Source organism: Acomys minous, assembly GCF_964271855.1.
Source record: "Acomys minous genome assembly, chromosome: 2".
NCBI classification, from domain to species: Eukaryota; Metazoa; Chordata; class Mammalia; order Rodentia; family Muridae; genus Acomys; species Acomys minous.
The window spans coordinates 54,914,566-54,937,004 of NC_140484.1; the positions used below are offsets into that span (position 1 = coordinate 54,914,566).

At 53.8% G+C, this 22,439-nt stretch overlaps 1 protein-coding gene across 2 annotated transcripts in view; it reads right to left on the minus strand.

Moving 5' to 3' along the window:
* Positions 1 to 22,439, minus strand: part of SHANK2 (SH3 and multiple ankyrin repeat domains 2) — a 448,993-nt gene that overhangs the window by 10,334 nt on the left and 416,220 nt on the right. For both annotated transcript variants that reach the window (XM_084755599.1, XM_084755600.1), the window contains 6 exons: positions 13,903 to 14,038; positions 13,105 to 13,185; positions 6,651 to 6,781; positions 4,898 to 5,009; positions 4,031 to 4,051; positions 262 to 2,665 (listed from right to left, as the gene is read on the minus strand). In XM_084755599.1, coding sequence (XP_084611725.1) covers positions 262 to 2,665; positions 4,031 to 4,051; positions 4,898 to 5,009; positions 6,651 to 6,781; positions 13,105 to 13,185; positions 13,903 to 14,038 — 2,885 coding nt within the window. The remainder of the gene's footprint in view (positions 1 to 261; positions 2,666 to 4,030; positions 4,052 to 4,897; positions 5,010 to 6,650; positions 6,782 to 13,104; positions 13,186 to 13,902; positions 14,039 to 22,439) is intronic.

The window sequence follows — 22,439 nt, forward strand, 5'->3', positions numbered from 1 at the left end:
TCTGGAAGTGACCATGGGCCTGGCCCGTACAATCTGGTTTCCTTAAGTGTCTTTAGGAGGGTGTGTCACAGGCTGCCCTGGCAGCCACGGCCTTGACTCTGCTGTCGTCCGGTGATAGGAGAATGGTGACAACATGGTTACAGCCTAACAGGTGTGGCAGAGGCCATGCAGGTCCCCTCTTCTCGATTGCATAGGTGGCTCCCCAATGGTTTTTCTTGACCAGCACTGGACCACATATCCCCAAGCTGACCTCGAACTTACCTTGGAGCGAGGTTGGCTGACTTGGCTCCCACTGGCAGCTCCAGACCTTCCCCAGGCTTGACCGATTTCCCCCTGTTCATCTGCTGCAGAATTGAGTTTAGCTCACTAATGACATTTGCCTTTGGGCCTGAGAGAATTGGGCTTTTGACCTCTGTGACGTCACCCCACAACTTGGAGGTCCTTGGCTGGATGACCTTCGCCACACCGGCCTGGGCACTGCCCGGCGGGGGCGGGGGTGCGGGTGGGGGGATCACAAAGCCATCCGTGTCCTCTTCCGGGAGCGTGTCTTGGTAAAGTGCGTTGCTTTTGTGGACAATGGGCTTCATTTTTGGCTTTGGAGGTACTGGGGGCTTGTCAACCACAAAGGCTTGTCCGTCTGCATAGACTGTGCAAGTATCCATGCTCTCCCCGCCCTCTGAGGACAGCGTGGAGATGCTGGACACTGTGGAGATGGTGCTGGTTGTCTCGAGATGGTGGTCGCTGCTACTCCGGCTGTCCACCTCCTCGATCCCAGAGTCGGTGACTGCGTCGAAGCTCTCCGGGGGTGGCAGGAAAGAGGAGGGCAGGCAGTTTGAGATGCCGGCTGGCTTCTTACCGTCCGTGGAGTTGGCTGGTTGGCTGGAGTTCAAGGAAGGAGGCTGCGGGGCGTCGTTCTTCTTCGGCTTCCCCAGGTCAGCGAGAGCGGGAACTGAAGCTGCACGGTCGTCGGGGATATCAAAACTATTTGCGAATTCCAGGGGAGGTGGCAATGGTTCTGTGAAAAGAAAGTCCTCATCCAAGTCCACGGACGCCAGAGGGGGAGGGGGGATGCGGAATGGCAGAATAACCGCCTCTTCCACGGAGCCCGCTGCCACGATGGTCCTGCCGGGCGCGGCGGCGGGCTCCGGGGCAGCGGAGATCTGTAAAGCACCTTCGGTTTTGGGAATGCCTTCTGGCACTGTGGAGGGTGAATGGTCTGGCTTTGTGTCCCCATCTTCTCCGTCCTCCTCTTCCTCCAGGGGCGGCCCTGCTGTGGGAACGTCCACCGTGTGCACCATCAGCAGGCCAGCTGACTTCTGCTGGGCGGTGTCCACGATGTTGATCAGCATGTTCTTCTTGTCATCCCCCCTCCGGTCTTTGCTCAGGTCCGTCTCGTACTTGTTCTCTGTCTCTTGCCGTCGCAGGGGACCTCTAGTGTTCTGCCTGGTGACCGGAGGAAAGCCTGACTCCACGCTGGGCCGCATTTTGGTATCGATGTAGAGAGGCTTGTTAAGGTCGGCCTTGGGGGCCTCCCCCTTGGGCCCTTGCTGGGACTCCTGCATGGCTCGGTCCCTGGCAGAGAGTGCCAGGGCCAGCGGGGAGCTGGGGTCGAGCAGCCTCCCTGTGAGTGGGTGCACATAATTCTCAGGGCTGGCTGGGCTGCTGCTCTTGAGAGGAGCTGTTGGGCCACTCTCGGGACCCTTGGCTTTGGATGCGGAACTCAGGGGTCCCCCGGGCTCCCCCTGAGAACCAGCCTCGCTACCACCTAGGAAGTGGTTCTCCAGCTCCCTGGGTGCTGCCCCGGGGGTAGGCGACAGTGGCTGTTCCGTTCCGTCCTCATCACCAAACCCACCCTCCTCAGGGAACTTGGAGGGCCGCATCCGGGGAGCCGGTGGGCCCAGACCCACATCCTCATCTCCCAGGTCTGTGGAGAGGAAGGCTGGGGAATTCCTCCTGGCTTCCAGACGCTTCTCCCGGTCGCGTACAGCCCCGGCGATGGCTGCAGCAAAGGGGCTGCTGACGGTGAGGCTGTCATCTGGCCGGAGCTGGCCGGGCTCGGTTGCCTGGGGGTCGATCTCCATACTGCTGCCCTGGCTGCTTTTGCCGCTGCTGCTGGTAGAGGGCTCCTTAACGATGATGGTTGGGATTGGGATGGAGCAGATCTTCTCAGGGCTGTCCTCCACGTTGGACTGCTTTACCAGCATGCCCTTCCGCCTGGCTGGCTTGGCAGGGACGTAGACGGCCTTGCTGGCTATCTTTCCCACCTCTGAGTACGGGTTCTCCGGCATCTGTCCCCGCTTGGTGCGGAAGGCAGCCTGTGGGGCGGGGCTGCGGCTGTAGACGTCTTCCGAGTCCAGGGAGAAGCGGTCCAGCTCTCTCCTGTAGAACATCCCCTTTTCCCGCATCATGGTGGCCACAGTGTCAGACCTGGTGGCTGGGGGCACCTTGGCAACAGGGTTCTGATTGAACGCAGGCTTAATTGTCCCATAGACTCTTGGAGTCGGGGACCTGGGGCAGTTGTATGTGGTGGGGGAAGGTGGAGGGGGAGATGGGGGCACAGATTGTGGTGGAGGGGGGATGTCCTCAGAAGTGTCCGGCATGGACAAGCTTCGGGTGAACTTCAGCATTGGGGGAGCCAGAAACTGCCGCTCTTCCTCTGTTATCCCTGCAAGCAGAGAACACAGTGTTTTAAGCCCAGCAACCGCAAAGCCCACTGGAGTCCTCAGGACTGTGCAACACACTGTGTCTCCACAGACTCAGACAGTAGACAATTGTTAGGAAGCACAGCACAAGCCAGGACGCTGCAGTTAGTCACACGCCCAATAGGAGCCAGAAACAGAAAGAAAGGTGTTCAGGGTGGTGAACATATGTAGGGATTTGCTTCTCTGGGGCACACTGTGGTGTCTGGAGTGAGGTAAGGGTGGCATGGGTCCAAAACTAGGCTGTGTGCAGCCCTTAGGCCAAGCCCTGGCAACCTGAACCCAAAGATGTGACAAATGGCATCGTCTGCCTTTCAGGTCTCATGATGGCTCCTAAGGGACTGAGGATCTCATCTGACTCTCCGAGGGGCCATCTGAGTGGTATAAAGGTCAAGGCTGCTGTCCCTCCTGTCCAGTTACCAGGCTGACCTGCCACCTTGCTAGAGTAGTTGTCTGCTTAATGGTGTCCCGTGTGTGCTAAGAGGAGGCACTACTGTTGTTGTGTGGTCTTCTCTTAAGGGGACATTGACCAGTTTTGTCACCTGCTACCTTTGGGCCACACTGAAGGCTCTGTGTATGTTGAATTCCTCAGTCTGCAGCAGGTAGCTGGTTTGAAAGAAGGGTGATTCTAGCATGGCCCGTTACCATGAACGGGGAGCCTTGATCTCTCCACCTAGTCTTTGGCCGCAGCAGCTGCAGGATGCTGATCAGCTGCTCCATGCCAGCTGCCCAGCTCCACAGCTGCCCTGAAGTGGGCCCGTAGGACCCTCTGGAGAATGGTGGTTGGCTGTCATGGGTAACCAGGCCTGGATGACTTGGCACAAGGGCCGAACCATGTTCCTGAGACCTGACTGACAACAGTGTGTGGGTGTGACCGCGAGCAGGGTACGGCTGAGGTCACAGTGTGACCTGAGCTTTCTCTGGGTGTATCAGCTGATGTGACAGTGAGTTCCAATACAGCCTAAGACACACAGACAGAAGCAGCGGACACAGTGCAGACACCAAGGATGGATTCTCAACACAGGGGCATGCAGGTTTTCAGAGGCAACAAAATGGATTACTTGAAAAAAAAAAATTCCAGGACAAAACTACAGTCACTTAGTCCATGAGAATTTCCATTTGATAAGGGTATTCCAAATTGAACATACTCCTGTGGGAGGCTAATTTGGCGTCTCAGAGGTCTGTTGGTGAAGAATATCTCTGCGGACCATTCACTGTGAGTTGTCACCTAATGGTGACTTTCCCGAGGAGTAATAATTTAAGAATACCCCTTATAAAGTAAACTGGGATACATTCAAGTGACAGATTCCAAACTGGGGGCGTTCACTGACCTGATAGAAAGATTCTGCTGTCTGACAGGAGGAAATCAACTGTTATTAGCCAGAAAGATGCAGAAATACAACAAGGTGTGTGCACAGCTGTGCCCGGCCCTGAGTGTGCCAGGGGTGGGGCAAGCCACCCAAGCTGCAGACGCCACCACAGACATGACCGCCTAGATGCTGCCTCCTGCCTCCTCCTCCGGCTAAAAACAGACACGCCATGCCTCCATAGCATCACCAGGAGGAGCCTCCATAACACACAGAGCTATGCTCCTGGCGGTGCCCTGGCGAGGATGGAGGCTGCATAGCCCATCTTTTTACATGGTAAGGCTCCACTGTGTCGAGCAGTAGCCTTGGCTTTCAGAAAGTGTACGTGGTAAGGACCACACTGAGGTTTTTCCTGTCTTTGGGGTGGTGGTGGTGGTGGTCAGGTTTACCTTGCCCTGTCCGAGTCAGTGAAGGAAATGGGATGTTAGCGAGGAAGGCAAGCTGCTTTCTTACACACAGCGCTTTAGACCTGACCCAGCCACCCGGAGAAGTACGTCCCTTGAGCTCAGCCTATGAAACATTGACTGGAGGGGTTTGCCCGCCCCACCCGCCCTCCCTCCTTCCTGCTCCCTTGGTTGCTACTGTCACTGGATTAGAGAAACCATCCTAAAGGAAGGTTTCATGCCCCATCATGTTTAAGGGGCTGCCTGTAAGAGAGAAGTTGGGCACTTGCGCCCCCTGGCAGGCACGCCTGGTGGGAATGGCTAGATCCAGGTGCCAAGGCAACCATGGGGCCTGGATTCAGGAGCGCAGAGCTCCTGAGGAGTTGGGTGAGGGCTGTGTCTGGAAGCTTAGGGGCAACGTCTTCGGGTGGAGGGTCACGCTTCTTACCTATCGATTTCTGCCTTCGCATCGTACCTCGAGGGAGGCCCAGAAACGGGCCTTTCGGGCTCCCAGGGACCGTGGGCGTCATTACAGCAATCCCTTGGCGCTCGTACACGGACTGCAAACCAGAGATCCAGGTGAGGTGTATCCCTGGGAGCCCCACCCATGGTGACAGGGCCAGACACAACAGGAAGCTCTGGGAGCATCAGCCATCGATCGCATGGCTTCCTCAGGCCGTGCCCTCCCCACACTTCTTTTAGATCTTGTCATATGATGCCAACACGCCCAGCTCCTGCTAGCCATTACTCTGCTGAGACAACATTCACTAGGCCAGTCAGCAGAGGAGCTTATGGAGAACAGGGCCAGGTGTGGTGGGCAGTGGGGTCTGATCCCGGGCCATGCCCTGGGTCCTCATGTCCTTGTGACCCCGGTCAAGTCCTCAGCTTGGATTTTGTTTTCTTCTTGAGCTACTGTGGAGGTGGACAGATGCCAGACCTGTGCGAGGGAGTAGGATACATGATCTGGGGAGATCTGCCAAGCAACCCTGGAACATCTCACAGAGGCTGTCCCTAGCCGCCTCCCTTGGCTCTGTCCCTCTCCTGGTCTGAAGGTGGGTTCTCTCACAGCTGGTACACCTATGCTGTTTTACCTGCCAGTCAGAGGTGGTTGGCTGGCTATGCTTCACAGCCCTGGGAGAAACTTGGGAAAGATCAGACACCAAGGCTGACTAAGAACATGTTTGTGGGTGCACTCTGACAGGCTCATCTAGGCTCCACAGTCTCTCTGCATCTGGCCCTGGAGCCTGAGACTGCAGAGGTAGGATGCTGGCCCCTGGGAGGTCAAAGGAACCTGTCCAATGGGGCTGTCAGGTTGGAGAGTGTCTGGATGGAGTGTGGGTGTGCTGCAGGGTAGGGTGTCACTGAGTGAAATCCTGAGGGCGAAGAGGGCCTGAGGTGAATATTTGAACCTTGGCAGTGTCTATTTTTTTGGTTATCATATAAAACTCTTACCAAGTTCATGACAACTGTGTAAAAGGGCTAGAGTAAACCAAGTCAGTTTGAAAGTGAGCCAAAGGGATTACTCAGCCTTGTGGTGGGACAGTTAGTCTCAGTCCTGGCATTGGGCTGTGATGGTAGACCATCACAGAGGGAGGCACCAAGGCCATCGAAGGCCTCACTTTTGTCCAGGACTCACCCCCCTGGCTTCTGAACAACTTGTCCTCTCTTTACTGGGAGTGTCTTTTGCTTGAGGTGGGCGCACATAGCAACAACACCTGCTATGAGCTGCCATCCAGGGCTTCCTGTGTACCATGAAGTCCGATACACCAAGCAGCTTCCCTTCTAAGGATGCTGTCACCCCACCTCGGAGCATGTGCAAAGTTGTTTGTGCAGAGGACCACAGTGTGTGAGGCACTGTCAGGCAAGGGGCACTGCCTGAGGAACACTCCCACGGGCCCTATGCCCACAGTCTCTTGGTTGGACACATGGAGGGACACCCTCAAGGTTTGGGGGCTCTGTGGATAAACCCAGGTGAAGGTGGCATGTGGGGTTGGGTGGTGAGGTTTGCAGCTCAGCCTGGTAATTGTCTTATTCTAGATCGGTGCTGGATCGGAGTGCTCACCCATGGAGATAGGCTCTGAACACGTGCAGAGTGGGCTTGTGAAGGCCAGCAGCTGAACCGGCTTGCCCCTTGTTTGCCGAGCCCTCTGTCTGTCCACCAGCCAGCCCAGCCCACACTTTACCCAGTCTCACTGACTCACGTTCACATCAGAGGCTGCTGGGAAGCACCGGCTAGTCGGCCGCTGCTTAATGGTTGCCACCCTGGATTCTACGGCCACGTTCTCTGCGGTCCTGGAGGGCTTGGAGGCTGGGACTATCTCTTCCGGTTTATCTAGGAGACAAAGTAAGGGACGGAGTGGCTCAGTGTCATGGCAGCCTGGGAAGGGGCATGGGTGGGCTCAGGAGAATGCAGGCACGCAGCCATCGTTCACGTGTCTGGAGCGGCAGGCAGGCCGGGGCGTGGGGAGCACGCATGCGTCTTTCCCCACTCCGTGTATCTCGCTAGGGTGTCGCCGCTGAGGTGTTATAACTACACGGAGACAGCGGAAGACCTCAACATCTCAGCCTGCCCTCTTGGAGAATGCGATACCATCTAGGACCTGAGGCTCGGCCATCTTCAGGTCGGACAGACGGGGTTTGTCATGGGTAGTGTTGGTTTTGGAATTACTCTTAGAGCCAGGGTCTCATTGTGTATATAGCTCAGGCTGGCCTTGCACTTTCATTTCTCCCATGCCAGTCTTCTGAGAGTTGAGATTACAGGCCTGTGCCACCAAGTGTGTGTACACATGCATGTACACACACACACACACACACACACACACACACAAAATGTGGTCCTTTTTTTAACTAAGCATTTTTCAAGGCAAGCACCCTGCCCCCAAGGCTGGAATGTTGACTGCGGGTAGGCAGCCAAACAGGATGGCAGAAGCCCCAGACTCTGATTACAGGGAACATGCTAGAACATTCTCCCCAGGCTAGAACAGTCCCACTTTTAGAAAAGGAAAACCACATCTCAAGGAGTCCTGGGAAGTGGAAAAACCAAACCAAACCAAACCAAAATAACCAAAGCTTTTTTTTTTTTTAAAACTTGAAAACAGTTCATTCTAGAGTGACCTGACATCAACTTAGCTCTAAGACAGCTGAGATCCTGGGACCCGAGCGAGGCTTTGTCTAGGGTTGTTAGAATGCAGGGACCCCACTCCCCAAGACCTGCAGTCAGAAGTTGGCTTTTATGGCTGAGCTCAAACTCAGGTCGATGGAGTCCCCATTGCCTGCCTGCCAGCTTGGCTGATGCTTATGTGGCCTGCTTTGGTGAGCCAGCCAGGACACATTGGCCTCGTCTTATCTGCACCCCCGACCCCATATGCCAGGTCTCTTAGCACTGGTCATTTTGGTTTAGCCTCAGATGAGATGTAGCCACAGGCAACCACACAGTACACTCTCAAGTAAGGAGCTGAAGCCAGGTGTTGGTGGCGCATGCCTGTAATCCCAGAACTCAGGCAGGCAGAGACAGTTTGACCTCTGTGAGTTCTAGGCCAGCCTGGTGTACAGATCGAGTCTAGGATAGTCAGGGCTACACAGAGAAACCCTGTCTCAGGGTTGGGGGGGTGGGGGGGAGGGAGAAGGACTTGAGATCTCTCAGCACTGGAGAGCTATGTCCCACCACTGCAGTGGGCACTGGGCAGGGAACACTGGAGTCACTCTAGAGACCACCCTCTTCTCCTCAGTGGTGCTTGCTCTGAGCCCACGTCCATGGTCCACAGAGGCTTAACATGGGGATATAGCATCCTGACCCTCGAATGTGGGTCAAGTGGGAGGCTATTGCACTATAAGAGGAGTGTCTGGATATTTCACAAGGAGAGCCCAGGAGACCTGCAAGAATCCAGCCACCTCCACCTTGAGATGTGAACGCCCCTCCCTCCTGGCTTATGTGGGGAGCCAAGCCTGCTCACCCAGTGAGTGGTTGGCTAGGACTATCAAGTCAAGGGAGGGGTGGGCTCCAGGAAGCTTCTGCTTTTCCTGTCCCATAGAACTGGCCTTTGTTCAACTCAGTGGCTAATGGTGGCAGCTGGTCAAGGGAAGGTGGTGGGCCAGAGAACCCTTGGAGCATCAGATGTAAGACGCACAAGGTGATAGTCCTGCTAGGAAGGCCCTGGGCACAGGCTCAGCATGAGGAGGTGGCTGGTTGGAGTCCGCTGTGTAGGGACTGAGTCTGGGCACATGGAAGGAAAAGGTCTTGAAACATACTCATGCTGCAGAGCCATAGAATCCACTGAGAATCTTCCTGACAGGGGCTGGCAGTGTTTGCCTTTGCACTGGTGGCCTGTGGGCCTACTGCTTGGCACATGAGCACTTGTGACATCTCTACACACCCAGCAGTCACAGGCAGTAGGCTGTGATCTGAGAACTGCACGGCCTCCCATGACGGTTCTGACCCTGTGGGGCTTTGAGGCTTTACCACAATTTACCTGCCTGTAGGAAAAACAGTCTTTCACAGAAGGCAGAGCTGGTGGGTGCTCCTGTAGGAGGTGACCAGAGTCACCAACCTCACTTAGCTGACTACAGAACAGAGGGCAGACTGTGGAGTCAGTAATGTGACAGTGCTGTACAGTTGCGTCTTGGGGGCACTCCCCTCCCCGCAGAGCCTTGAACACTGGTCTGGTCTCTTGAGCTCTGCCTCTCCCATTGCCCTTAGGAGCTGCTTTATGAGCTTGTTGGCCCAGGGTCTCAGATCTTCCAGCATTAGTGCTGTTGGTGTGAGGCAGGTAACAAGGGGGCCTTCATCTTGTTCCTTAGATTTGCCGACCCGTGGGAACTGGAGACCTGGCCACCCAGACTCCATCTTTAAGATATTACTGACAAGCGCTACAGGTTTTTAAGGAAAAACTGTTGAGATGGCTGGTTCCTGAGGATGAGGCTGAAATTTACAAGCACCCAGAACTGGAGCTGTACAGATCATTGAGGAGGCCAGGCCCTTCCAGGGCCAAAACAAGGTCTTGGTGAATCGATATACCCATGCAGACAGCCGTGAAAGCTGTCGTGGGACAGAAAACAGCCCAGCTGTGAGCCAAGTTCCATCTCTCACAAGGCAGATGTGTTGCGCATGGACTGCAAACTGTAGACTTCCAGGAACCAGAGTCAAAGAAGGTGGCTTGTAGCCATGTTTCTCAGTAACACCCTCCTGCCCGGCCCATTGTCACATCTCCCTCCCAGCCTGTGGGTTTGCCTGGGCCATCGGTGGTCCCAACAGTTTCAGGAGGAGCACTGGAGGGTATATCCAGTGTCCTCAACTTGGAGCACCTGCTGCTTTCCATGTGACAGTCCAGTCAGATATCATGGCTCTGTGGGAATAAGTCACTAAGTGCTGGGGGAAGGGAAACAAGCCCAAAGGCCAAAGCAAAGGACCATCTAGAACAAGTCTAGCACCACAGCCTACCGCACGGTCCTGAGGGGAGCCCCTAGGCACATCTGAGTCCCCAGGCAGTGGATGGAAGCCCTGTTGAGGTGATCTCTCCCTTGGCCTCATACAGGGTGATGATCCATCCATCCAGAGCCAAGAGGTTAAACCCTAGTCAGAGCAGGACCCCAATTGTCTCTTGTGTACTACATCAGATCTCTGTGAGAGAGCAAGATCAAGTGTTCTAGAAGCGTCCATGAAGCTAGCAGTAAGATTTGTGGGTGCTCCTGGCATCTGAGATAGTTGGAAAATTGTCTGTTCCCAGCCACCATATGGTGTCTCCTTGGTGTCTCCGAGCCAGTGGTCCACTCCCTCTGCAGGGTGGTGCCACCACACTCATCTCAGGGTGAGGCAGCATAGTTCAGGCTTCCTCTGCAATATGGCTACCAGGAGAAAAGCCACAGTGTCACATCATCACCTGTGCTACCAGTGGGCTGCCTCCTGTCTGCTCTCCCAGGTAGTGAAGTGTGGGTGTGCAGCTTAGGTCCCACAGACCTGTAAACTCCAAGTCTCGTGCCCAGGAAGACCTGTGTGCTTATTCAGAGGTGTTTACTACTCTGCCTGGTTGCATCTGCCTGGCCCCTCTCCACCTCCTGCTCTAGTCTCGAGTTGGGGCATTTCTTCTCAACTGTTTTTTCCCCCTACTGTTCACATGAAAAGCATTTCCAGTGGCTGAGACTCGTCTGTCTCTGAGTGGATTCTGTTTGTGTTTCTGTCCCCAGCTGCCCTTGGACAGGGGCCTGGCTGCCCAGGTCCCATTTTCTTGACAATGAGCTTTTCTTCACCAGCTCTGTTGGGCCACCCTGGACCTTGGGAGTCCACAGTGACATGCATGCCTCTTCCAACAGGCCACAGTTGGGTTTGGTCTTTGATGGGGGTGGGGTGCTCAGAACTATAGCACTCCTGGGAAGAAAGGCAGTCTTTATCTAGATTATCAGCCACACCCTAGCCATGAGGAGGGCCCTAGAGAGTCTGCTGGAGTGCCCTGTGCCACCTGATGTGGTGAAGGCATGGGGCTGCTGCAAAGAAGGCGGCTAGTCCTGCGTTGGCTGTGCTGGCCTGCCTTGAGGTTGATCTTGCTGGATTCAGGCCCTCCAGACACCCATGTCAGCATCCAGAGTCTTAGGTCCATACCAGACCTCAGACTGAACACAGCAACCCTCTCAGCCTTGGGGAATGACGTTTTAGGATTGTGCTGGTGGGTTGTAGGTTGCATTTAGCTCAGCGTTGGGGAGTCATGAGCATTGGGGGTATACATTGTAATGGGGGTGCTTCTGAGGAAGGCAAGACTCTGCTTGGCTACCCATGAGACTTGTGTCAAGCCTGTTCCCCTCTCATGGGAGCCTAGGGACAAGCAGGCAAAAGGCCCACACTGCTCCCTTCTTCTCCAGTATGAGGGGAGCTGGGGGTTGGAAAGAGGAACACAGCCTGAGTCCCCCCTTGCCTGTACCCCTGGCTGTTTAGTGGCTGGGCAGAACACATGGATATTCTGACCAGACCCCTCCACCCCAAGAAGAGGATTCCAGGCAGGCATGGCAAGAGTCATCCTGGATCCTGGCTGCTTGTCAGCGTGTTGATGTGGACCAAGATCGGGGACTTACAAATAGGTCAAGGGAGTCACAGACAGAAGCCAAGAAGACCAGACAGACCAGAACAGGGTACATCCCAGGGAAGGCCCCCCCCCGACCCTTGGGGGTGGCCCCAAATAGGGAAGACGACACAAGGCTCACAGCACACTCTGGACTTCACACGAAGGTCACAAGGGGATTTCTCCTCTACTGGGCAAGAGCATGGGGACACACACTTCCCTTACCCTTCTTCTTCCGCACTGAGGCTTGCAAACAGAAAGGGAGGCGCGTGAGCCACCCGCGGCGCGGTGGCAGCGCCCTCCCGGGTCGGCCCGCACCCGGGGTCTCACTCAGCTTACTGACATCATGGGACACAGGTAGGGGAAGCAGTGTAGAGACCACCAGGAGTGAGAGGCAGGGCGGGGGATGTCCCTACAACCTGCCCTTGGTTGCTCTTTTTGCCTGGCCTGCCTCCTTGTTGGGGTGGGAAGGTTTGCTTTCTCACTTTGCCCCTTGCATGCCACCAGCACTCTGCAGGTGGGACTGAGGTTCATGAAGTGGGACAGGAGGGGCAGGTCTGTCTTTAAAGGAGTTGGGGGTACTGGGAGCTCCTGGAGACCATGGCAGCAGCCCCTTCTGTAGGGCGGGCTGGCTTTGGCTCACTGTCGGCAGTGCAGACAATCAGTGGGGGTACAATTAGCATACTCCCCATCGAATGTTTGAAGGAATATGTTAGGGTTAGGGGCATGGCTGGAAGGAAAGGATGGTGGGGAGGCATTCCTGTTTTGGGATACCCTCTTCTAGAAGACTGACAATTTGAGGCGAGCTTCACATTCTAGCCAGGAAGCAGCAAGAAGGACAGTGTTCGGCACGAGCAAGGAGATTGGGGCTACTTCATGCTGGTGGCGACCTGTGGGTTTTCCCACACAAGGCTGTTGGTGGTGGTCAGTGACATCCGGGCAGGACACCACTGGGAGGCTTTATACCTGAGCGGTTGCTTCTGTACCGAGGGCCCCACCCTCACCGACCCTATTCCTGCTCTTCGTGGGGTCAGTGCCTTCCTCTCACCATCTCTATGGCTCAGAGTCACCCTCTCTGCTGAGGTCCCCTGGGTACCCCGGTGGCACTCAGGTGACACATAAGATGTGGCGCTTACTCATGTCACAGTCATCCCCTTTTTGTAATGCTCCCAACGGCTGATGGTGCTCTGCAACATCTGCCTCCAAAGAGGAGACAGGGCCAAGTCTGTTCAGTGAGGACCTTCTGGGGTGCTGAGATTCTCTGAGGAGTCCCTAGAGGCAGGGCCTTGGGTGGCTGGAGCAAGCTGGAGGCCAAGCTGAGGTAGGGTCAGTGAAGGTGCCCGAGGCAGCAGGGACACTGCTGCGGGGGGCCAGTGGGGCTGCTTACCTTTGTCCACTAGTGAGAGGCCCAAAAAGTCAAAACAAAACAATGTTAGATAAGCAGAAAAGAGTAACAGCCCCACCCCTATCGATCCCACCTGGTGATCCCGCGCTAGAGAAGCCAAGCCAAGCATGGAGCTGTAGGGCATGCGCAAAGTGGGGCAGGTACAAGCAGGCCAGCAGGAGGCTATGCATGGGCTTGAGGGACAGCAGGGTGAGGTGGCCTTACCGAGTTCCTCCAGCTCTGCCGTCATGGACTTGGAACGCAGGGTGAGGGCCGTGGTTGGAGCCCGCTTTGGAGGTGGGGGAGCTGGACAGGTAAGCAGAGCAGGTATGAGAACCACCACAAAGCCCCGTCCCATCCTATACCCCCACGCCATGCCCCTTCCTTTTGGACATAGGGAGAACCTGGGAGGCAATGGGCCCTTCAGGCTGTGTTTTCTGAGGCAGGCTGACAGGTGGTTGGGGGGGAGGGGCTTGTCACCTTTAGCTGCCATGGCCTGGAAAGGGGAGGGGACCTCAGGCTCTGTTCTATGTGTGCAAATCTGACTGTGGCAGGGAAAGGAATAGATAAGATAGCTTCGCCTCTACCTGCCAGGCTGCCATGGCAGGGACACGGGTCTCAGTGGAGCTGGGGAGAGAGGCCTGTCAGTGTCCGGGAAATGTTATCTCCCTCTCTTCTAGACAGCCCTGCTATTTAGTGAACCTTGCTGTAGCCACCTCTACATCCTAGCTGTCCCTAGTACCCTCTCCACAGCTGCTTTTGAGACAGCTAGCTAGAAGGACTCTTTTATCCCTCACCTCTGCCCTACCAAGGGGGAAGGGACATCTGTTCTGCACTCAGCGCCCCTTTGATGGCCCAGATGTGGCCTGCCATAGCAGAATGGAGGCCTGGGTTCAATGTCATGGCTTTGGTCGCAAACTTAAGCGATACTCCGTTGCCTTGGTTCTCAGCCATAATGAATCCTGCTGTCTTCCCCATGACCCCTGCATCCCCCCTCTGCAGGGCACCTCGAGGGACACACACCTTTCTTTCTGGCAGTATCATCAGGGTCTAGATTCCTGGTCACCGTGACGACCTTAAGGACGAGGTGACTCCCTCCCTGGCGGATCATGTTCACCACCTGCCTGTGGCCCACCTTGACGACATTTTCATTGTTAACCTGCAGGGAGAGAGGCACGGCAGGTCAGCAACACGTGAGAGCAGGCGGAGATGGTGAGGTGCGTGCTGCCAGCACCCCGCAGGAAGACCAGGGGGACTTTGGTCTCTATGGATGAACATTTGTTTTGGGGAGGTCAGCATGCGTGCTGCTGTGGCTGCAGGGGCCACTGCACCGCACCCTGACGGTGCCTCATCCAACCCCCTCCACCAGGACTCCCAACCCCCTCCACCAGGACTCCCAACCCCCTCCACCGGGACTCCCAACCCCCTCCACCAGGACTCGTGGGTCCCCCTGAGAAGAGGTCTCAGGAGCTCCAGGGCTGGGTACAGGGCAGCTTTCCCTTTTTACAGTGAGGTGAAAACTTGGCCTCTAATGGCATCTCCTGTGTTTCACGGCTCTTTGCCTCTCAGCTTCCTCTTTTATTCCACCCTGAGGCAGAAAAGCAAAGGTGCTTCTGCCCTGGCACTGCAGGGAGGAGGGAGCACTTGCCACAGTGTTCCTGGGATAGTTGAAGTGCATGCTGGGATCTCAAAGCTGCTGCTGTGAGTATGGCCCCAGGTTTAGAAAACCTGGATTTTCAGAACCAGGCACTCTCTTCCCATCCCCAAGTCAGAAGCAGACACAGATTCAAACAGAGGTGGGGCTCGGCCTCAGCCCCTTTGCCCAGAGCTCTTGGATCTCATCAAGAAGAACCCCAGGCATTGTTCCCAAAGAGCCATAAGGATGGGCAGGTTGGAAGCTGGGCAGTGGGCACATGCCCATGCCAGCACTGTGCCTTCCATCCAAGATTACCAGGGGCCAAATCTTGCCCGACAATGTTGGGCGCCATCTTAGTTATTGGAATTTAAGAGCTCTGGCACTTTCACACAAACCCCCAACCTCCATTCCTACACAGTGAGATGGGTGGGTATGCAGGAGCCCCAGCCAGGGCCTCAAGCTCAGGAGCCATCTAGCCGGGCTGGTGACCACTGCCTTTGATGCTGCTTGCTTGTGGAGGTCTAGAAGGGGACAGAGCGGACCGACCCATTGCTGTGGTCAGGGTGTCCATGGGATGTCCATGCAACCCATTCTGAATCCAGCTCTGAGCTGGGCTTTTACGGTTCAGCCTTCTGATCATAGCCAGGGTTGATACCAAGCATTGTCCTGTGCCCACACTCTATAAAGGGAGTAAGTTATGAAAAGGAATGCTGCCAGCCCTCCTGCGACGGAGGAGACGCACCGAGCTGGCGCAGCTCACACCCAGGCAGCTTGTCCTGTTGACCACTTTCCCAGGAGTCCACTGAACCACGGGCCTGTGCTTATCGGACAGACGTGGAGGCGAGGGCTGGCGTGGGTAGCTGAGAGCCCTTCACTCACCTTTGGCCAACCTTGGGAGAAGTCAGTAGACTGGGCCCTGAGTGTTACAAAAGGGCTGGAACCTGAAGCATGCAGCCCTAGTGACACATATTTGTCGTTAGACAAAGGATGTCAAGGAACAGAAACGGAAATACCAAGTCTCCCAAAATGGCCAGGCTGGGCAGAAGGTACAGGGGTGGAGCTTATGGCTTCACTGGGTGTTCAGGGCGTTCATGATAGCCTCCTTGGATATTCGGGGGTGGGTGGGGGACTCAGCAAAGTTGCCAGCCCAGCAGTCACAACTGTCTCGGCACAGACCACACCCCTCTAAACCCACGTCTGTAGACCTCACCCCAGAGGTGACTGAGGCCTTTGAGGCTTTTCTTACATACTTGTCTTACTGCTGTGACAAAAAAAAAAAAAAAAAAAAAAAAGCCTGGCACAAGCAACTAGGTTTATGTGGCTCACAGTTATTGAGAGCACAGTCCATCATGGGGTGTAAGCCAGCAGGAGTGTGAGATGGCTGGTCACATCGCATCCACAGTCAGGAAGTGGAAAGTTGAATGCTGCGGCTCAGTTCGCTGACCACCCCCTTTTCAGTCCAGGACCCCAGCCCACAGGATGGTGCCACCCACATTCAGGTTGGGTTGTCCTTCCTCAACCACCCTCATCTAGAGACTCCCTCCCTAAGAAGGGTACCAGGGGCTCCCTGGCCTGTCTCCCTGTGAAGGATCATCGAGGACACATCAGCCTGCGAGCTGGGATACCCAGTGCCCTCCTCTCACTCTCCCAGCCTTCAGAGCAGGGAGAGATTAAGCCTGCCTCCACTCACTGTGCATTTTAGTATAGAACAGCAGGTGAAACAGCCCTGGACAGAACTGGGTGTCCAGCCATTCCGTGCCACCTGGAGCTGGGCCCTTCACCTGCCACCCTCAGTTATGGAAGGCAGCATCCTTGCCAGAAGCTTCCCTGGGAGTGGCTAGTGATGGCTGGAGGGAAGCTGAAGGCAGGGAGGTAGCCACAGTCCCCAAGCCCTGCAGAGGTGACAGAGTAGCTCCGACACAGCCTGCAAGGGCCAGCGAGGCTAAAGAGAGGACTCAGAGAGAAGGGGACACTGGGAAATGCTATGCAGAAAAGGAGCAGACCTTGTGGGCAGGCCCTGTAGCTCCACCTCCCTGCTTTGCAATGGTGTTAAGAGAGCTTGGGCAACTTTTAAGGGCAGCTAAAGAAAAAAAACAAAAAAACAAACAAACAAACAAACAAACAAAAACCCTGGCATTGGTTAACTGACTAGGTATCCTGAAAACTATTAACTGTCCATAAATACCCACAGGGTGTGGCCTTGTGATCCTTAACAGTCTATAAATTCTTGAGGATGGGCAGGGAGCCATGAGCCCCTCTCTTCACCCATGACAGAAAGCAAATGGTTCCAGTCCTGTGCAGGTAAACATGGCTGCTTATAGGTTCAGAGGGCAAGAACACATCATGTCCACAGGACAGCGTTACTCAACAGTGGGGCTTCCCAGGGACCTAAGGATGTGGACCCCTGAGGAGAGACTCTCTCCTAGGAGCCATCTTTCCAGGTTCCTTTCTTTTCTGCCATTGGACTCCATTCTCCCTAAAGCTTCAGGGTACTCTGCCTCCTCCCTTCCCCACACTGGGGACAAGAGAGCCTTTAAAAAAAAAATAGGAATAGGGTAGGTGTGTCCAAGCTGCGGTCACCCTCCACACTGGGAGAGCACTGTTGGGTGTGTCAAGGCACAGAGCCCTCACCCGAGGCTGGGCTGCAGAGCCCCAGAGCCTATCCCCCAACCTCTGACCTCTATTTGCAGGGGAAGATGAGATACAAACCCCCTTCCAGACAGAAAGACTGCCTTCTTCAGCTACAGGGACAACTGACATGGAGCTATGGGGTTTGGTGTTTGTCCTGCCGGGTTTCTGTCTTGCCTTGCTGTGTGTTTCCCTGCTATGCTCCATTTCTGGTAATGTATATTCTGTGCCATGATGAGTTGGAAGTGTGTAATTTGCTTTTCAATTTTACAGGGGGTTACAGTCAAGAACTTGCCTTGATTCTCAGAAGAGGTTTCTTTCGGGCTGTTAAAAAGTGTTGAGACTGTGAAAGACTTACGGGGACCTTTTGAAGTTGGATTTCATAATGCATTTTGCATTATGGCATGGCCATGAGCCTTTGCAGGGACCAGGGGTTGGAATGCCATGGTCTGAGTGAGAAATGGCCCCAGTGAAGACTTGGTCCCCAGTTGGTGTTACTACTTGGGGAGGTTTAGGTGGTGTGGCCTTGCTAGAGGAAGTGCATCGCTGGGACTAAGCTTCGATGGCACTTCCAGTTTGCTCTCTGCTTTGAGCCTGCGATTTGAGCTCTCACCTTCCCTGCCACCATGCTAGCTGCTGGCTGCCATGCTTCCCACCGTGATGGCCTCTTATCTCTTTGACACAGTAAGCCAAAACAAATTCTTCCACAAGCTGCCTTTTGGTTATGGCTTTTCACCATGAGAAGTAACTGATCTTGACAGGGCAGTACCTGCAACGGAGGAACGCTGACCTTGCCCTCCTTTGCTGTGTTCTTCACCCTTCCTCCTCCTTTCCCTCCCTGCCACCATGCGAGGCTGAAATGCTCTTCCCGATTTTCAAAGGAAAAAAAAATCGAACTTTGCATGGACTGTGCCTCAACCCTTCAGGCCATGTGGCTTTGTGTATCAGCTTCCAGTATGCGCATGAGGGCTTTAGTGAGGCACACAATGCAACTGTAATATGTCATAGCGCCTAGGGAAGGGCCGGCAAAGGCACATGGTCCCTGCAATACAGAGGCGCCTCACCGAGACCAGCTCCCAAAGACTATAGCCAGAAACCCCAGGTGCTCCTCCTCACCACAGCAGGGACGGAGGAGTCAGTAGAGTCTAGAATATTTGCAGCCTTTCCGCCTACAAACAGGCAGCTGACATGAGCCACAGTGGGCAAGAAGGCACGGAGGCTTGCTCCTCCTTCATCTGCTTGCATTGCCATTTTTTAAAAAAAGACGTATGTATTTTAAAGATGTATGCATTGCCACTTTGAACTTTCTTGGGGCACTAAAGGCCCCGACCTGCAATTCTGGTCTCTTACCACCAGGGGGAGATGCGCAGGCCACATGTCACATACGTAAGAGGGCTCCAACAAGCCCTGATGCACCCTGGAGTTATTCGATTTAGAGTTTAAAGAAAAACAAAACAAAACAAAACAAAACAAAGCTGTTCCCAATTGCAGATCCAGTTACCCTTAAGGAAGCAGTGGGCCTTTCCACTTATCCTTACACACAGCCATGGACCCACGGAGGGTGAATAAACCAGGCTACATGGCATTTGGTTGTTTTTGCGATGAACAGGATCCTATACAGTTCTTCACGATGAATTCGGGGTCTTCCATTCGAGTGCCCCTTAAGTATCACAGCTGTGTGTGTGACCAGGGAATGAGCAGGCTTCCTGCTCAGTGCCCACTTCTCGCCCAAGGCCTTTAGCAAACTCTGCCCATGCTGTTGACTCTCCCGACTGTCCATTGTGAACTTACATTTCCACTCTCATCTGCTAACGAGCCACTACGGAGCCGGTGACTGGAGTCTCGGCCGTGGGTACAAAGCTTAGTCTTTCCCACAGGTACCTTTTTTTCCTTCAGCCCTCCTGCTGTGCTTCCAGCTCTGACTCTCGGGATATATTTACATTAACATTTTAACTACACCAGCATTCACCATTCCTCTCCACTGTGTGATAATCCACCCATACTTAAACCATATACTCTAATTTGGTTACTTTGTCATCTTCTCTGTGTTTTCCCCCTCTGGAGCAAAATACTTTTTTTTTTTTGGTTTAATTTTCTATATACTTAACAGTAATTCAAATCCAAACACTTCCCTAATTCCAAGAATCCCCCTTTTCACAATCTTTGGATTCATGAGGCTTTAACTTTGTCATTAAGAACTGTGTCCTGAGGGCTCCCTGTTGGTCTTATTATGCAGCCCTGCTTGGCCTGGAACTCACTCTATGGCTTGGGCTAACCTTGAACTTTGGGTGATCCTCCTGCCTCTGCTTCCTGAGTGCTAGAATTCTCCCGGCCTCTCTTGAGGACTTCTGATTGGTACTGCATAGCTGAGACTCCATGGTTTCCAGGCTCGTCTGGAGGTCCCCATGGAGGTCCCCATCCCACCAGCCATGGCTGCTTTCTGGCACTCATGTTGGATGACTTGAATCTCATGTGTATGTGAGTGGTTTGTTTGCTTTAAAACCCCAGTGTGTGTGTGTGTGTGTGTGTGTGTGTGTGTGTGTGTGTGTGTGTGTGTTTGGTTTCATAATATAGCACTTTGGAGATGGTTTTTGACACGCTGATTTTTGACCCTCAGGCTTAGGCAGTAGCTTAGCTGGGTATAAAACTTGAAGGTGGAGAGTATAGTGAGCCTCTGGTTCTAATTCTTCTTTGGGTAACAGCTATGAAGACCGGACAGCTACAATCCCGACCCAAACCAGAATGAAAGCAGAGAAGGCGGTGTTGGAGTGTGAACAGAGGCTTGGAAGGCTTTGGACGGGAGTTGGGAGCAGTGCTGTGTGGGTTCCCTTGCAGCTCTGACAGAAAACTGCAGTTGCTCCAGCTTGAGAAGCCAGAGGGCAGAGCTCAGGGTAGCCACGGGTGCCTCAGCGGGAAGGGGTGAAGGGGCAGCTGCGTGTCGTCTGTGCAAACTTTCCCCAGATCTCAGGGCAACTGTATGCATGACAGAGCCTCAGAGCAAACTGCGGGCAGGGCTGAAAGAACCTGGATGGGATTGTGAGCTGTGGGTACCACAAGCCACGCAGACGTCTAGTCGAGCTGGCAGACGGCTGCACGGAAAACATGAGTGTTTGTCCAGGCACTATAACAGAGTCCAAAGTCACCACACCCACACTGTCACAACATTTGGGGCACAATTCAAACCTGCTGGAGAAAGACAGACGCGCCTGCATTGGAATTGTCACACAGGGGTGTCAGCATGGTTCTTACAATGCCTCACTGGGTGGGCCTGGCAGCAGAATAGAAATGACAGAGCAATGACTCAGAAGAAGACAGAGAGATTAAAAAAAAAAAAAAAAAGAGCGGAGACTTAAGGATGCACGAGGCATCAGCCAATGGCTTAGTGAAAAGGTAAATGTGCTGTTCTGTGGGGTTCTGAAAGAGAGGAAATTAGAATCAGAGAAGAGAAAGAAGTCAGAAACACACACACACACACACACACACACACACACACACACATAGAGAACGCTAAAAATGCCCCGGTTGGTGGAGGATATCAGATTCAAGAAATACTGTGAGTGTCAAACTATAAAGCAAGTCCCAGGCAGGCACACGACAGCCAGCCCCCTGGAAGCCGAAGGCGATGTGGACACATTAAACCAGAGCAGAGGGAAACCCCACAGGCCAGAAGTCAGGGGACGATGTTCCCAACACTGGAAGGCATCGGCAGAGAATGAAGACTGACCGAGGAATGGAGTCCCTGCTCTGTGTCCCCCCACCCCAGGCAAAACTAATAGCAGTGGGGGCTACAATCCACTCAGACTTAGACCCAGGACAATCTGCAGAAAGGAAGGCAGATGTGCCTGTGTGTTTCCCAGACACAAAGACCCTGGAATACAAAATATGAAAGTTTTTATGCCACATCTGTACTACCAACTCCAAGCAGGCCCTGAACACGGAGGAGTGCACCACTGGCCGAGCATAGAGGGACAGCTAAAACCTGTTGCTGAATTAAACTGTTCCAAGGACAGATAAGCCAAAATTCAGCAGAAAGGGGACACAAGATGAAAGGAGCAGAGAAGTGGAAAGCAAACCCGCCCGAGCCAGACTAAATGTCAGTAATGACATTAAATGTGAGCGGGATAAGACTCCAATTAACCAGCAGATCTAGGCAGGCATGGTGACATACACTTTTAATCCCAGCACGCAGAAGCAGAGACAGGCAGATCTGAGTTCCAGGCCTGTCTCAAAAACAAAATACCACAGATATAAAATGGATTTTAAAAGACACATCTAAAATGTCACTCATAGATTTTCTTTGAAAAAGGACTTATTTTTAATTATGAGTGTATTAGGGTGTGTGTGTGTGTGTGTGTGTGTGTGTGTGTGTGTGTGTGTGTGTGTGTGTGTGTGTACCACATGCAAGTACTTGCCACAGATTACGGAAGAGAGCCCTGCAGCTGCTGGAACTGGGATGACAGGTGTTGACATGGGTGCTGGAAACCCAACTTAGATCCTCTGGAAGAGCGGCACGTGCTTTTAAGCTCTAAGCTGTATCTCCAGCCAGTTCATCTATTTTAAGAGGTAAGTGGAAAAGTTGGTGCAAGGGCGGAGGCTGCACCAATATCCACAAAAAACAAAACAAAACAAAAACAAAACCAACCAACCAACCAACCAACCGTTCTGAACCTGTCCAGTGTGCTACTGTGTGACCCAGGAACTCTACACCAAGTTAAAAGCAGACGGATACAGAAGAAGCCTGTGTACAGAGGTTCCTTTGTTAACCAGGCTGGAGAGATGGCTCAGAGCTAAAAGCACCGCTGCTCTTGCAGAGGGCCCAGGTTTGGTTCCAGCACCCACAAACTAACTTAAGCCATCTGTAACTTCAGATGCCCTCTTCTGGCTTCTATGGGCACTGCATGCATGCTGTGCACAGATGTGCATGCAAAACGCCACACACATGAAATAAAATAAAGCTTATAACAAAAGAAAAAAGCATTCTGGGATGTAAGAAGGGAAGGTTTCAAGGCAGCGAGGGACATGAGTCTAACGGCAAAGACTCCACCGGTGTGAATTTTTGCACACATACAGACAGCGCTTAGCAACTCGCAGACACAGAAGGAAATGCCCCCACCTGCACACTAATCTTTTCCTCTAGAGCCGACACCAAATGCCTGGCAGAAGCAGCTTAAGGGAGGAAGAGTTCGTCTCGGCTGTGGCTCGGGGGTACAGTTACCATGGCAGGGAAGGCATGACCGCAGAAGCACGAGGCGGCTGCTGGCACTGTAGCTGCCATTAGGAAGCAGAGAGAGAGAGA